The 13,510-nt window shown below is 44.8% G+C and overlaps 1 protein-coding gene across 1 annotated transcript in view; it reads left to right on the top strand.

Moving 5' to 3' along the window:
* Positions 1 to 10,944: 10,944 nt before the first annotated feature.
* LOC311045229 (ephrin type-A receptor 3-like) overlaps positions 10,945 to 13,510 on the top strand; it is a gene marked incomplete at both ends in the record, with an annotated part of 152,241 nt that continues 149,675 nt past the window's right edge. The window contains one exon of the mRNA XM_084057030.1: positions 10,945 to 10,992. Within this exon, the coding sequence (XP_083913156.1) occupies positions 10,945 to 10,992 (48 nt within the window). The remainder of the gene's footprint in view (positions 10,993 to 13,510) is intronic.

The raw sequence follows: 13,510 nt of genomic DNA, 5'->3' as shown, positions 1-13,510 counted from the left end.
TGTGTCATTTTAACATTTATTTGGCTATTTAAAAAATAGCAGATCTACAAGCTCATAGCGCGGCACCGAGTGCCGCGCTATGAGCTTGTAGATCTGCTATTTTTTTGAAAAATCCAGAACATTTGTGCAAATCTTTGAAAATATATATTTCTTAACCTGACATTTGTAGCTCAAATCTTTGCTTCTGGGGGTCCCTGGAACACAGCATTTTGAGATGGGGGGGGGTCCGCGGCCAAATACGTACCGGCAAATGTTTTCTAAATCCTACAGTATGTTGCTATATGCAATGTTGCTCCAACTTTACCATGATTTACATGATCTGATCTGCTCAGGGGAAGTAACGCCCAAGGATACAACGTTGACTCTTTACAAACCTGTTTACATTCTCCGTGAATGAAACGAGTGTTGTGATTGGTCGAAAAATATATAGTTTCCGGGGGGGAAAACGTGTCGGACGGAAGCCCCGCCCCCCTATAGACACACTCTGCTTTAAGTCGTGACCTTTCGGCTTTTCTCTGAGCAGAGGAGTAAAGGCTGAGAACGAGGCTACACGTACTGTAATACCAATGTGTGTGTGTGTGTGTGTGTGTGTGTGTGTGTGTGTGTGTGTGTGTGTGTGTGTGTGTGTGTGTGTGTGTGTGTGTGTGTGTGTGTGTGTGTGTGTGTGTGTGTGTGTGTGTGTGTGTGTGTGTGTGCGTCAATGTAGTGATGTGCAGGATGATTTTGTGTAAAGCTAGAGCAGACCATCTCTCAGCTAGACTACAGATGTAAACGTTTGGTTTTTATCTTTGGTAGTCTAGGGCATTGGTTCTCAAAGTGGGGTCTGGGGACCCCCAGGGGTACTTGAGGGGGTTCCAGGGGGTCCCCAGCTAAATGATAGATTAGGCACCAAATGGACCCTTATGGGTCTGTAACTCTGAGAGTGTACAAATGGAACCAAATGGACCCTTATGGGTCTGTAACTCTCAGAGTTAAATTGACATAGATTTTACAATATAAATTGCGGTCCAAGTGATAGAAATGCCATTAAGGGTCTGTAGTCCTAATGCATGTCAAACTGGGGGTCCTTGAAATTAAAATGGTTGAGAATCACTGCTAGAGCCGTAAAAAATCTTCTCTTATGGGGAGTCCCTGGCATATATCTTTTCAAATGGGGGTCCGCGGGCTAATAAGTGTCAATTTGGGGGTCCTTGACATGAAAAAGTTTGAGAACCACTGGTCTAGGACACAAGTTGGTTGTGAGGGGCCTTCAAATGGCCGGCCTCTCCAAAAGGAGGACTAAACAATTAGCAAGGTACTGCTCAGTATCAGCTATTATAGGAAGCCTCTCAATGTGGAGGAGGTGTTGTTTCCTTTACCCATGATTGTTGTCCGCTGTGTTCCACAAGTATGTCATCTTTTGTTTTGTATGTAACGATGCTCTGCTTTACATGAACTTTGTAACTGACTGTTTCCCCTTTATCTGACTGCACTGTGTTTATGTCCTTTGTACATCCTGTACTTCTGTTTATGTGGACATAAATACATATTTCAAATGTGTGGGCCGATCTACCCCAGATTTTCATAGCGAGCGTATGTGTGGTGCATACAGCGCGTTTGTTCCAATTCATTTCAATGATAGCGGCTACACCAGGCCCGCAGATACGCGAGTCCCCCATACACACTCTTTAGAATAGGACTGGGTCTAAAAGAGCTTGTGTGCATGTGCATGTGCATGTGTGCGAAAATTCTCTGGTGTCGATCGGCCGTCTGTGTGTGTGTGTGTGTGTGTGTGTGTGTGTGTGTGTGTGTGTGTGTGTGTGTGTGTGTGTGTGTGTATGTGTGTGTGTGTGTGTGTGTGTGTGTGTGTGTGTGTGTGTGTGTGTGTGTGTGTGTGTGTCTGGTCATCAGATAGCACTAGGGCCTGGCCCCTGGGTTGATGTCTGACTGATGAGCTAGACCTGGCATGGCTTGGATTACACACACGCACGCACGCACGCACGCACGCACGCACGCACGCACGCACGCACGCACGCACGCACGCACGCACGCACGCACGCACGCACGCACGCACACACACACACACACACACACACACACACACACACACACACACACACACACACACACACACACACACACACACACACACACACACACACACACACACACACACACTCCCCAGAGATGAGAAGGAGAGACAGAGAGGAAACATGAGAGCAGGAATCCTTCACTATTCAAGGTGACAGAAGGATGGATGGAGTGAAGAGAAGAGATTCTGTTTGTTTTGGGACAGAAAGAATATATTTTCATAACATGTCATTCTAGAGATATGAAACCATGAGCCTCTCTCTCTCTCTCTCTCTCTCTCTCTCTCTCTCTCTCTCTCTCTCTCTCTCTCTCTCTCTCTCAGTCTCTCTCTCTCTCTCTCTCTCTCTCTCTCTCTCTCTCTCTCTCTCTCTCTCTCTCATACAGTACACATCATTCATGAATCCATACACTTGGACAGGTCAGTGAACAGGAAGTCTTCACTGATTCATTATTGATGAGTTCAGTCATTGATTAGAAGTGATAAGTGCTATTGGCAACAGGTGTGAGGAGCAACGCACACACACACACACACACACACACACACACACACACACACACACACACACACACACACACACACACACACACACACACACACACACACACACACACACACACAGAGTGAGCTGTGGTGTGAGCTGCATTGATCACCAGTCATATAAAGTAACTAAGTACATTTACTTAAGTACTGTACTTGTGTACAATTGTGAGGTATTTGCACTTTAATTGAGTATTTCCAATGTGTTTTAATCCTCTTCCCTCCCCCACTCTATCCCACTTTTCTCCCCTCTCCCCTAACGAGGTCCTTGTTACTTCTAGTCGTTCCACCTCATGCTCTCTGGACCCGGTCCCATCCACTCTGCTGCAGTCCACTGCACCTGAACTCCTTCCCTTCTTAACCCACCTTATTAACACCTCTCTGACGTCTGGCTTCTTTCCCTCTGCTTTCAACACTGCCAGAGTCACCCCCCTCCTGAAGAAACCCACACTTGACCTCTCTGAGATCAAGAACTACAGACCGGTTTCCCTTCTATCCTTCCTATCTAAAACTCTTGAACGAGTTGTCTTTAAACAACTGTCCTTGTACCTCCACCAGAACAACCTCCTGGACTCTAGTCTGGGTTCAAAGTGGGTCACTCGACCGAGACTGCCCTCCTGGCAGGCAGTGACGGAGTCGCTCCATGCCGCTAGAGCGAACTCTCTCTCCTCCGTCCTGATATCCTGGACCTGTTGCTGCTTGTCTGGCTGACATCTTGGAGTGGATGTCGACGCACCACCTGAAGCTCAACCTGGACAAGACCGAATTGATGTTCCTCCCGGGGAAGGGCTGTCCGCACCGAGATATGGCCATCACCATTGATAATGCTGTGGTGACGTCAACTCGGACTGCGAGGAATCTGGGTGTGACCCTGGACGACCAACTGCCGTTCTCGGCAAACATCGCATCAGTGACACGGTCCTGCAGATTCCTCCTCTACAACATCAGGAGGATTCGCCCCTTCCTCACGGAGAAGGCAGCCCAGGTGCTCATCCAGGCTCTTGTCATCTCCCGCCTGGACTACTGCAACTCCCTCCTTGCTGGTGCTCCGGCATCAGCCATCAGACCTCTGGAGCTTGTTCAGAAAGCTGCGGCTCGTCTGGTGTTCAACCGCCCCAAGTTCTCCCACACAACTATCCTTCTCCGTTCTCTACACTGGCTCCCCGTAGCGGCTCGCATCCAGTTTAAAACCCTGGTGCTAGCCTATAGGGCAGTGAAAGGAACAGCTCCTTCTTACCTCCGGGCTATGGTCGATGCTTACACCCCTGCCCGACCACTTCGTCCTGCCACGGGGCGACTGATTGCCTTGTCGCTCCATGGTCCTTCTGGCCGATCTACACGGTCACAGCTTTTTTCTGTTCTGGCCCCACAGTGGTGGAATGAACTTCCCACTGATGTCAGGACAGCAGAGTCACTGATGTCAGGACAGCAGAGTCACTGCCCATCTTTCACCGCAGGCTGAAAACCCACCTCTTCAGAAAACACTACCCTTCCTCTTCGCCTTGCCTACTTGTTGTTAACTAGTTGTACGAACTCTCGCTTTATTGTTTCATTGGATCTTGTTTAGTTGATACACTTATTTGTTTTAGCTCTTGCTCTTGATTGTCCTATTTTGTCTCATCTGTTTAAGGAAGTAGGTAGTTGATATATTACACTTTTACCTTAGCGCTAGGTATACTCTTAGTTGCTTGTTTTAGAAGAGAATGCACTTAAGACTTCTGGTGATTAGTAGTTTAGTTCCCTACCTATGTTGAATGCATTTATTGTAAGTCACTTTTGATAAAAGCGTCTGCTAAATGACTGTAATGTAATGATTTATATCTGCAAAGTAACTAGTAACTAAAGTTTACAAATAATTGTAGTGTAGTAAAAGTACAATATTTGCCTCTGAGATGTAGTGGAGTAGAAGTAAAAGTATAGACAATTGGAAAAACTCCAGTAAAGTAAAAGTAGCCTATACCTCAAAATTGTACGTGAGTAGGCTACAGTACTTGAGTAAATCTACTTAGTTACTTTACACCACTGCTGATGAGTGGCTTGGTGCCTTGCATGGTTTCCTCTGCTGTCGGTGTGTGAATGTGAAACACCACACAGTGTGTGTGTGTGTGTGTGTGTGTGTGTGTGTGTGTGTGTGTGTGTGTGTGTGTGTGTGTGTGTGTGTGTGTGTGTGTGTGTGTGTGTGTGTGTGTGTGTGTGTGTGTGTGTGTGAGAATGTGAAACACCACACGGTGAAGAGCTTAGGATGAATGAAGTCTAATTTAACATTTAGTAAATCCTCGTAAAGCAGGATTCAACCACTTCCAGTGAATGGAGTTCACTGGAAGAGCTTCCTTTTTGCCTCTGCACAAAAGTGTGTGTGTGTGTGTGTGTGTGTGTGTGTGTGTGTGTGTGTGTGTGTGTGTGTGTGTGTGTGTGTGTGTGTGTGTGTGTGTGCGCGTGTGCGTGTGTGTGTGTGTGTGTGTATTACCATACTTGAGTTGTGAGGGCCACATGTCCCCAGGAGTAGAATCATTTGAGACATAGAGTATAAAGTAAAGATGTTTGTTTAGAATGTTCCTGATTTCATATTAGTTGTGTGGCGATATGTCACACACTGGAACATAGCCGATGTACAAGCTCACAACCTGCGTGATCTTGTAGATCGGATATGTTCTGTCTTTCTACGGTGTGATATTAACTAAATAACATCATTCAGTTCTGTGTGAGCGTCTGAACAGCTCTTTATCCTCTGAATAAACACACTGACCAGGAGGCTGACACTGACCTTTCACTGCTCAGCACTCCTATTATCCTCTCTCTCTCTCTCTCTCTCTCTCTCTCTCTCTCTCTCTCTCCCTCTCTCTCTCTCTCTCTCTCTCTCTCTCTCACTCACTCACTCCCTCCCTCTCTCTCCCGTTTCTCTCGTCCTCGTACAGTGTTTCTCATCTCGGCTGGCTGTATACCGGTGGCTCGTTGGTTCTGCCCCCCCCCCCCCCGAGCACAAATGTTCCCCAACGCTGTTCTCTCTCTCTCTCACACAAACACACAGACCACCACCTGCACAGCTCTGTGTGTGTAGTGAGTACGCAAGGCCACAAAGGTGTTTGTGTGTGTGTGTGTGTGTGTGTGTGTGTGTGTGTGTGTGTGTGTGTGTGTGTGTGTGTGTGTGTGTGTGTGTGTGTGTGTGTGTGTGTGTGTGTGTGTGTGTGTGTGTGTGTGTGTGTGTGTGTGTGTGTGTGTGTGTGTGTGTGTGTGTGTGTGTGCGCGCACTGTACCAGAGCTGCCAAGTCTCACGCTTTGAGACTTTCAGGAAAATCTAGGAGTTTGACTCATCAGGGACGCACACATGAACGCAATTCTTAAAATGTAAAATTCTCTATTTAGCTGTCTTAGGGTCTTCTTTCATTTGTTAATTCAAATGAATAAATAAGTCATTAACACAATTAATTCATTAAATGCAGAAATGATAAATAAGGATTGACATGAAAGTGGTTTGATAATGTTTAGAGTCAAAAGTAAAACTGTACCTGGACAAAAAAAGAACACTTCCCTTTAAGGCAGGCAGTGATGTTACTTCTCCTTTAAGACACACTGTGTGTCATATAATTGGAGCTGAGAGTGGAAACAGACACAGAATGACAAAGAACAAACTGTGATAAAACGTTTGATACAAACAAACCTAAAGAGTGTCTGAACACCTTTGTGAAGAGTTTGGTGAGACTTAGGAGCAGAACCTGCCTGCTTTGTGCTTGTGTTTTGCACAGACCAAGTGTTTTGGTGAGTTAAAAACAAATACATTGCCCTAAATATTTGTACTTGCACTTTTAAATGCACACATTTTGTATTATTTGAACGTATTTGAGTACAAGAGTGTGATTTTTGATGGTAAAATCTGTAAAGCTTTATTCATGGCAAAAACCCAAGCTGTGTAATCAAGGCAGCTTAGCCGGGCAGCCAGCTGACAGCAATCAGACATCATCTGGGTCTAGTTGTGTTCACTGCAGAGAGTGTTAATTGGCCCACAGTACCTGAAGCACTTTGTTGTTTGATCTGAGTCATTGATAGTGATTTATTTGCAGTGATAGTGATTTATTTGGATCATGTGTGTGTGTGTGTTCCCTCTACACCTATAACTCTTTGCCAAAAAATAGCCGATCTACAAGCTCACAACGCCTCGCAGCGCGAGGCGTTGTGAGCTTGTAGATCTGCTATTTTTGGCTAACGTTGGGATGCTAGGTAGCTCTGGTTCAGAGAGTTAGTGAGTTCCCTCTAACGCTCTGGAAGACCCCAGTGCCCTCTACATTTTGGTTAATGGTAAGTTCAAATCCCCCAGATCTGTAGAGGGCACTGTGGAGCAAATACAAATAATGTCCGTCTCGCTGACATATTTTATTTTCTGCCCAAAAAGTGTATTTTACAGAGTAGGTGGGGTGCGTTTAGGCGTGCGGGGTTGGAGAATAGACATTCAACAACACAAAACAGCCTTTGCTTCGGTGAGCAGCGAAATGGTTTAGTTTATTTTCAGTACACTTGAACGCTGGCAGGGCAGTGGAATTCCTTGTACATGCGCAGAGCGAGGGGTCTTCCAGAGCGTTAGAGGGAACTCACTAACTCTCTGAACCAGAGCTAGGATGCTAGGATGCTAAGAAAAGGGATGCTAGGGTTCAAGTGGTTAATGCAACAAAAAAAAAATCATATCACACAAAGATTTGGCGGACCCCCTGCAGTAACTCTAAGGACCCCCTAGGGGTCCCGGACCCCCTGTTGAAGACACCTACACTGCACGAGAACACAACAATGCCCATGTATGGAGATCCTCAATTTCATCTATATATCGTCATAGTACTGACATCATATAGTAAAGGATTTCTTTATAACCTGTTGTACAGGCCTATGTTTTCATTCCCACTAACAACATTTCTCCACGGAACACTAACACCACTTCTCCCAGAGAACATGGATGGTTTTGGTTATAAGCACCACTTGTTTCTATGATGAAAGAACAAGTTAAAATGTTACTAACCTTCCGTGGTTTTGTCGGCTTCGAGGACGCTGTTGTTAAATGACTTTGGGTTTGTTTCCAGTGGGAAGCGACCCCACAGATGTAAATCCCGCCCACTACATTTGATTGGGTAAAGTGCGGCCTTCTTCTTGACGCACAGGTGATTGTTTCGCGCAATCAATTCTCAACCTGTTGTTTCGGGGTGCGCTGGTTTCAGCACACCCCAACCCCCCTCTAACCTCTAACCCCAACCCCCCTCTAACCTCTAACCTCTAACCCCAACCCCCTCTTGTGTGTTGGCTGGTGAGGCGTGTCCTAGTGAGACCTGACAGAATGGGTTTCATTGAGCGCATACTGGTTCTTATCAGTGAGACGTCGATTAAGACCTGGAACTGTGTCGTTTTTAGATTTGAGCTAAAAAGCATTATTTTACACTTTGGGCTATTCAAAAATAGCAGATATACAAGCGAGCTTGTAGATCTGCTATTTTTGAAAAATCGTGAAAATGTGTGCAAATCTTTGAATATAATATATTTTTAAAGCGAACATTTTTTACTCAAATCTTTGCTTCTGGGGGGGTCCCTGGAACAAAATATTTTGATGGGGGTCCGCAGCCAAATACATATCTCTTTTTGGGGGTCCTTGACATGAAAAAGATTGAGCACCACTGATATAGAAACATACGTTTTTCAGAAAACTGTTTGAGATTTAGGAGACATGTAGAATCGGCTTCAGGTCTCATTGGGTTAAGGGCTCTATTGGTTGTGGCATAAAGTATTTCCTCCAATGGGTCTAATGTGTGTGTGTGTGTGTGTGTGTGTGTGTGTGTGTGTGTGTGTGTGTGTGTGTGTGAGGCCTTGCTAATCAAGCCCTTGTCACCACTGAGCATCAATATTTAATCAGCATCCATCCATAGACTCTTTACCACTTTCCTCTCTCTCCTGGACACACACACACACACACACGGATGGACGCACACACGCACGCACACACGCACGCACACACGCGCGCGCACGCACGCACGCACGCACGCACGCACGCACGCACGCACGCACACACACACACACACACACACACACACACACACACACACACACACACACACACACACACACACACACACACACACACACACACACACAGGCGTTGCATTCTGGACATGCAGTGAGTTTATAGATCAATAGATCATCTATATCTTCTCTTCCTGACACCATGGTACAGCAGAGCATCAATGAGGCTTTACCTGTTCCTGGTGACCTTGCCATGACGTCCCTCCCTCCTCCCTCACATGTCTTACTTAAGTAAAAGTATCAATACTGCATTGTACAAATACTCTGTTACAAGCTCTGTTACAAGCTCACAACGCGATGCGATGCAACACGTTGTGAGCTTGTAGATCTGCTATTTTCAAATAGCCTAGGTATATGATAGGGCTGAAATGGTTAATGTATGTTTTATAATATAATCATTTATATCTGCAAAGTAACTAAAGTTTTCAAATAAATGTAGTGGAGTAAAAGTACAATATTTGCCTCTGAGATGTAGTCGAGTAGAAGTAAAAGTAGGCTACTGCAAATTGGAAATACTCCAGTAAAGTAAAAATACCTAAACATTGTACTTAGGTACAGTACTTGAGTAAATGTACTTAGTTACTTTACACCACTGCTCGCTGCAAAGCGATACGTAAACCTCCTCAAACCGTGCCGTGTGGAGGAGGAGTCCACCTTGAACCCTGACCCCTAAACAGACAATAAAGAGCAGCAATCTCCCAGCGTTACAGCGTACGCTTTTTACTGCCTTCTGACACACAATGCTGTAAAAACATCTCCATCCATTCCTCTTTATACGCTCTCTGCTGTCAGAGCGTGTTGTTACTGTGTTATGAGACGCTCTCTCTCTCTCTCTAAACATCTCTCTCTCTCTCTCTCTCTCTCTCTCTCTCTCTCTCTCTCTCTCTCTCTCTCTCTCTCTCTCTCTCTGTGAGGTTGTTGCTAACGCTCACCAGCACATTGTTGGAACAACATAAAGTAGTAAAGTGGCCAGTCTGCCTGGCTGTCAACGCAGAAAACTGTGTGTGTGTGTGTGTGTGTGTGTGTGCCTACAGAATGCTTTGATAGCTTTATAGTTTTATAGCTAGGTGAACCACAAAGTGATGCAGAGCTATTGTAATGATTGTGTCAATCTGTGTATTATGTTTGTATTTAGTTCTGTCTGTCTGTCTGTCTGTCTGTCTGTCTGTCTGTCTGTCTGTGTGTCTGTACGTATGTATATATATATATATATATATTTTACGTACGCACACATGTCATACGTACACAAATATGTCACTCTGTCAGCAAATTGGTCCAAATCATAGGATTTGGCGAACAGCATGATTATTTATTTTGTTAGCAAAAACCTTGATATGAATATTGTGACAATATTGAGCGGTGAAAGCACAATATTGGTGCTTTCACAAAATATAAAGTATCTACACTGTACAACTGTCCAGCTGATTGTCACAGATGGTTCAGTGTTGTTTTCTGTTATGACAACAAGCACGTCCTGTGTTGCTAGTGGTGATGATAACAGTTAATGTTCTAGTGGTGATGATAAGGGTTTAATGTTCAGTGCAGCATTGTTGTCAGAAACACATGTCATTGTGTTGTGATAAATCAGAGTGTAGCTGGTACAGTAATAACATCCTGGGGCCATGCTTTTATATCACCACCGTCTGTTAAGCCATTAACACCGGGAACGCATCTGTGTCATTTTACAATTTGAGCTATAACACTTATTTTATACGTTGGCTATTCCAAAATAGCAGATCTACAAGCTCATCGCGCGGCACAAAGTGATGAGCTTGTAGATCTGCTATTTTAGAAAAATCGTGAAAATTTGCTTTGCTTTGCTTCAGGGGGTCCCTTGAACAACAATATTTTTAGATGGGGGTCCGCAACCACATATAGATATAGATATTATAGCAACATACGTTTTTAGAAGACAGGAAGTTAGGATGTAGAAGACATTTGTAGAATCCCCCCAGAAGCAAAGATTTGAGTTAAAAATACTTAAAAAATACATATATATAAATTCAAAGATTTGCACAAATTGTCACGATTTTTCTAAAATAGCCAAAGAAATATTAAAATGACAAAGATGCGTCCCCGGTCTTAAACTTCATCCACTATCTTCTGTTCTGTTCTGTTCTGTTCTGTTCTGTTCTGTTCTGTTCTGTTCTGTTATGTTATGTTATGTTCTATGAGCTGAGATGAACACTAGATTAATGGAGATGTTACTGTAGTTGTTATTAAAGTGCTGACGGACATCTGACTGTTTTCTCTCTCTTTCTTCTGCAGTTACTCTGCTGGACTCCATGTCAGCCCTGGCCGACCTGGGCTGGGAGGCCTACCCTAATGAAGGGGTGAGTACGCATGCACACACACACACGCACGCACGCACGCACGCACGCACGCACGCACGCACGCACGCACGCACTTCGCGGGGCATCAAAATGTCAGCAATCTTTATAAATGCCATGCCCACCTCCTTCTTTTTTTCTGTCTTTCTTTCTCCCCTAAAGCCAGCTCAGTGGTCTGGTGGTTAGAATGTCTGCCCTGACAGTGGGAGGGTCGGGGTCACAATACCAAAGACTATATGCATGTAATCTCTCAAGAACAGATTCTGCTCTGCGTTTGAATCTGTCGTCGGGGTTCGTCATATCGCGTACGCACTGGCCTACAAGTGGGCGTGCCTTCAGATCAGGAAGCAGGCCGCGCTTTACCCAATCAAATGTAGTGGACGGGATTCACGTGTCCGTCGATCCTTCCCCACTCGAAACAAACCGAAACTCATTTAACAATAGCGTCCTCGGAGCAGACAAAACCACAGAAAAATATTCACATTTTAACTTGCTCTTTCATCATAGAAACAAGTGGGCTTATAACCAAAACCATCCATGTTCTCTGGGAGAAGTGGTGTTAGTGTTCCGTGTAGAAATATTATTAGTGGGAATGAAAACATAGTCGCACCACCGGAAGTGATGCGCTGAAGGCAGACCAAAACCCTGGTTTCCTTGCGCACGGGTGCTACGTCGACTTCCTCCCAGAGCAAACTGAGATAGTCAAAAACAGCAGAGGGCGCTGTTTTTCCTTTTCATTTGGCGATGGGTTCCCAGATTGATATGCATGTGACCCCATGCATTCAGCATCAAGGGTTAGATTGGGGGTTGTGAGCCATGTTGCCATTGAGGGGTTCAGTACAGTATGTGACAAGTGACAACTAAGTATAGATCAGGCTCATAACTCAAACACTAAACCCAAACCTCAATGTTTTCATAATTATATTTATTTATTTTTGGCCATAAAACAATCATTCCTGTGAGGACCAGGAAAGTTGATGCTATTCTTCTATGCTTGCGGGGACATTAATGTCCCTCACAACTATAGTAATACAAGTACACACACACACACACACACACACACACACACACACACACACACACACACACACACACACACACACACACACACACACACACACACACACACACACACACACACACGCTAAATCGGGGGGGGGGTTTCACAAATTATTTCCGCTGTGCTGAGAAAGCCGCAGCTCTGCATCTATTATAGGAGGTGATTTTTAGGGATGGTGTGTGTGTGTGTGTGTGTGTGTGTGTGTGTGTGTGTGTGTGTGTGTGTGTGTGTGTGTGTGTGTGTGTGTGTGTGTGTGTGTGTGTGTGTGTGTGTGTGTGTGTGTGTGTGTGGGTGTTAGAGCACTCTTACATAACAGTGTGTACTTTCTGCATAGAGTCTATGCAGAGCTTGAAGTGGAAAAAAGAAAAGAACCGGCTCAGTTATTCATAAGCCGGGGTGTTTATCGACTCGTATCAGCAAATCATCATCATTACACTGTGCCTTTCTACTGGGAGTAGAAGACATTAGCGTGCGTGCGTGCGTGCGTGCGTGTGTGCGTGCGTGCGTGTGTGCGTGCGTCTTTGACATAATCTGAACAACCATCCGACTGATGGAGTTCTAAATCTCAGTGTGTGTAGCCGAGGATCCGAGTGTGGCGCCCGCTGTGAGGTCGGTCGGACTCAGCATTGTCCAGGGCATATACGGAGATCTCTATGTCTGTGTGTCTGTCTGTCTGTGTGTGTGTCTGTCTGTCTGTCTGTCTGTCTGTCTGTCTGTCTGTCTGTCTGTCTGTCTGTCTCTGTCTGTCTGTCTGTCTGTCTGTCTGTCTGTCTGTCCTTTTTATGCCTGTGTTGCCTTAAGGCAAATGTACATTTTTTTTACTAAGTAATTCTATGCAACATGTGGCTTTGTAAGTACTTTATTGTGAAGACGTGTAACCACGTATCTTATTTTGAAAACGTTATACATAACTAGATTCACTTCCTGTCAGCGCCATGTTGATGCAGCGATGCACAGAGAAGACAGACCTGTTCTTAAAGCCATCACACCCACTTCAACTTGGAAGCATTTTAGACGCAATGTCGTAAGTTGTGTTGCTGATTTGTAGTTATCGTAACTTTCTGTGACCCTTGTTGTGACGTTTGGTGAATGTTTATTTGGAATCTGGTGACGTTATTTCTTTAAACATGTTTGCTGCACTCTGCAGAGCATAGCAGTGCACAGGTGTAAGTATTCTAGCTAATGACTTTGAAGGGTATCTTTGTGATTGGCTACTCACCTGGTTTCTTTTTACACTGATTATAGTTAGAAATGCTGTCACTTAGGTACACAGACACTGAAGTTTGTATTGTTTATTATGTTGCAGTTTTCTCTGTCTTCATTGGCTGCGGGTTTACCTTTGTGTTTAGTGACAGTTCCCTACACCAGGAGTCTTCAACGTTTTCAGGCCAAGGACCCCCTAGCTGAGAGAGATGAAGCAGGGACCCCCTACTCCATATTGTATAAAATTGTGTTTCAGAT

Source organism: Gymnoscopelus microlampas, assembly GCF_963454915.1.
Source record: "Gymnoscopelus microlampas genome assembly, chromosome: 5".
Taxonomy (NCBI): Eukaryota; Metazoa; Chordata; class Actinopteri; order Myctophiformes; family Myctophidae; genus Gymnoscopelus; species Gymnoscopelus microlampas.
The sequence above is the reverse complement of the archived record's forward strand: the minus strand, read 5'-3'. Positions and strand labels throughout refer to the sequence as shown.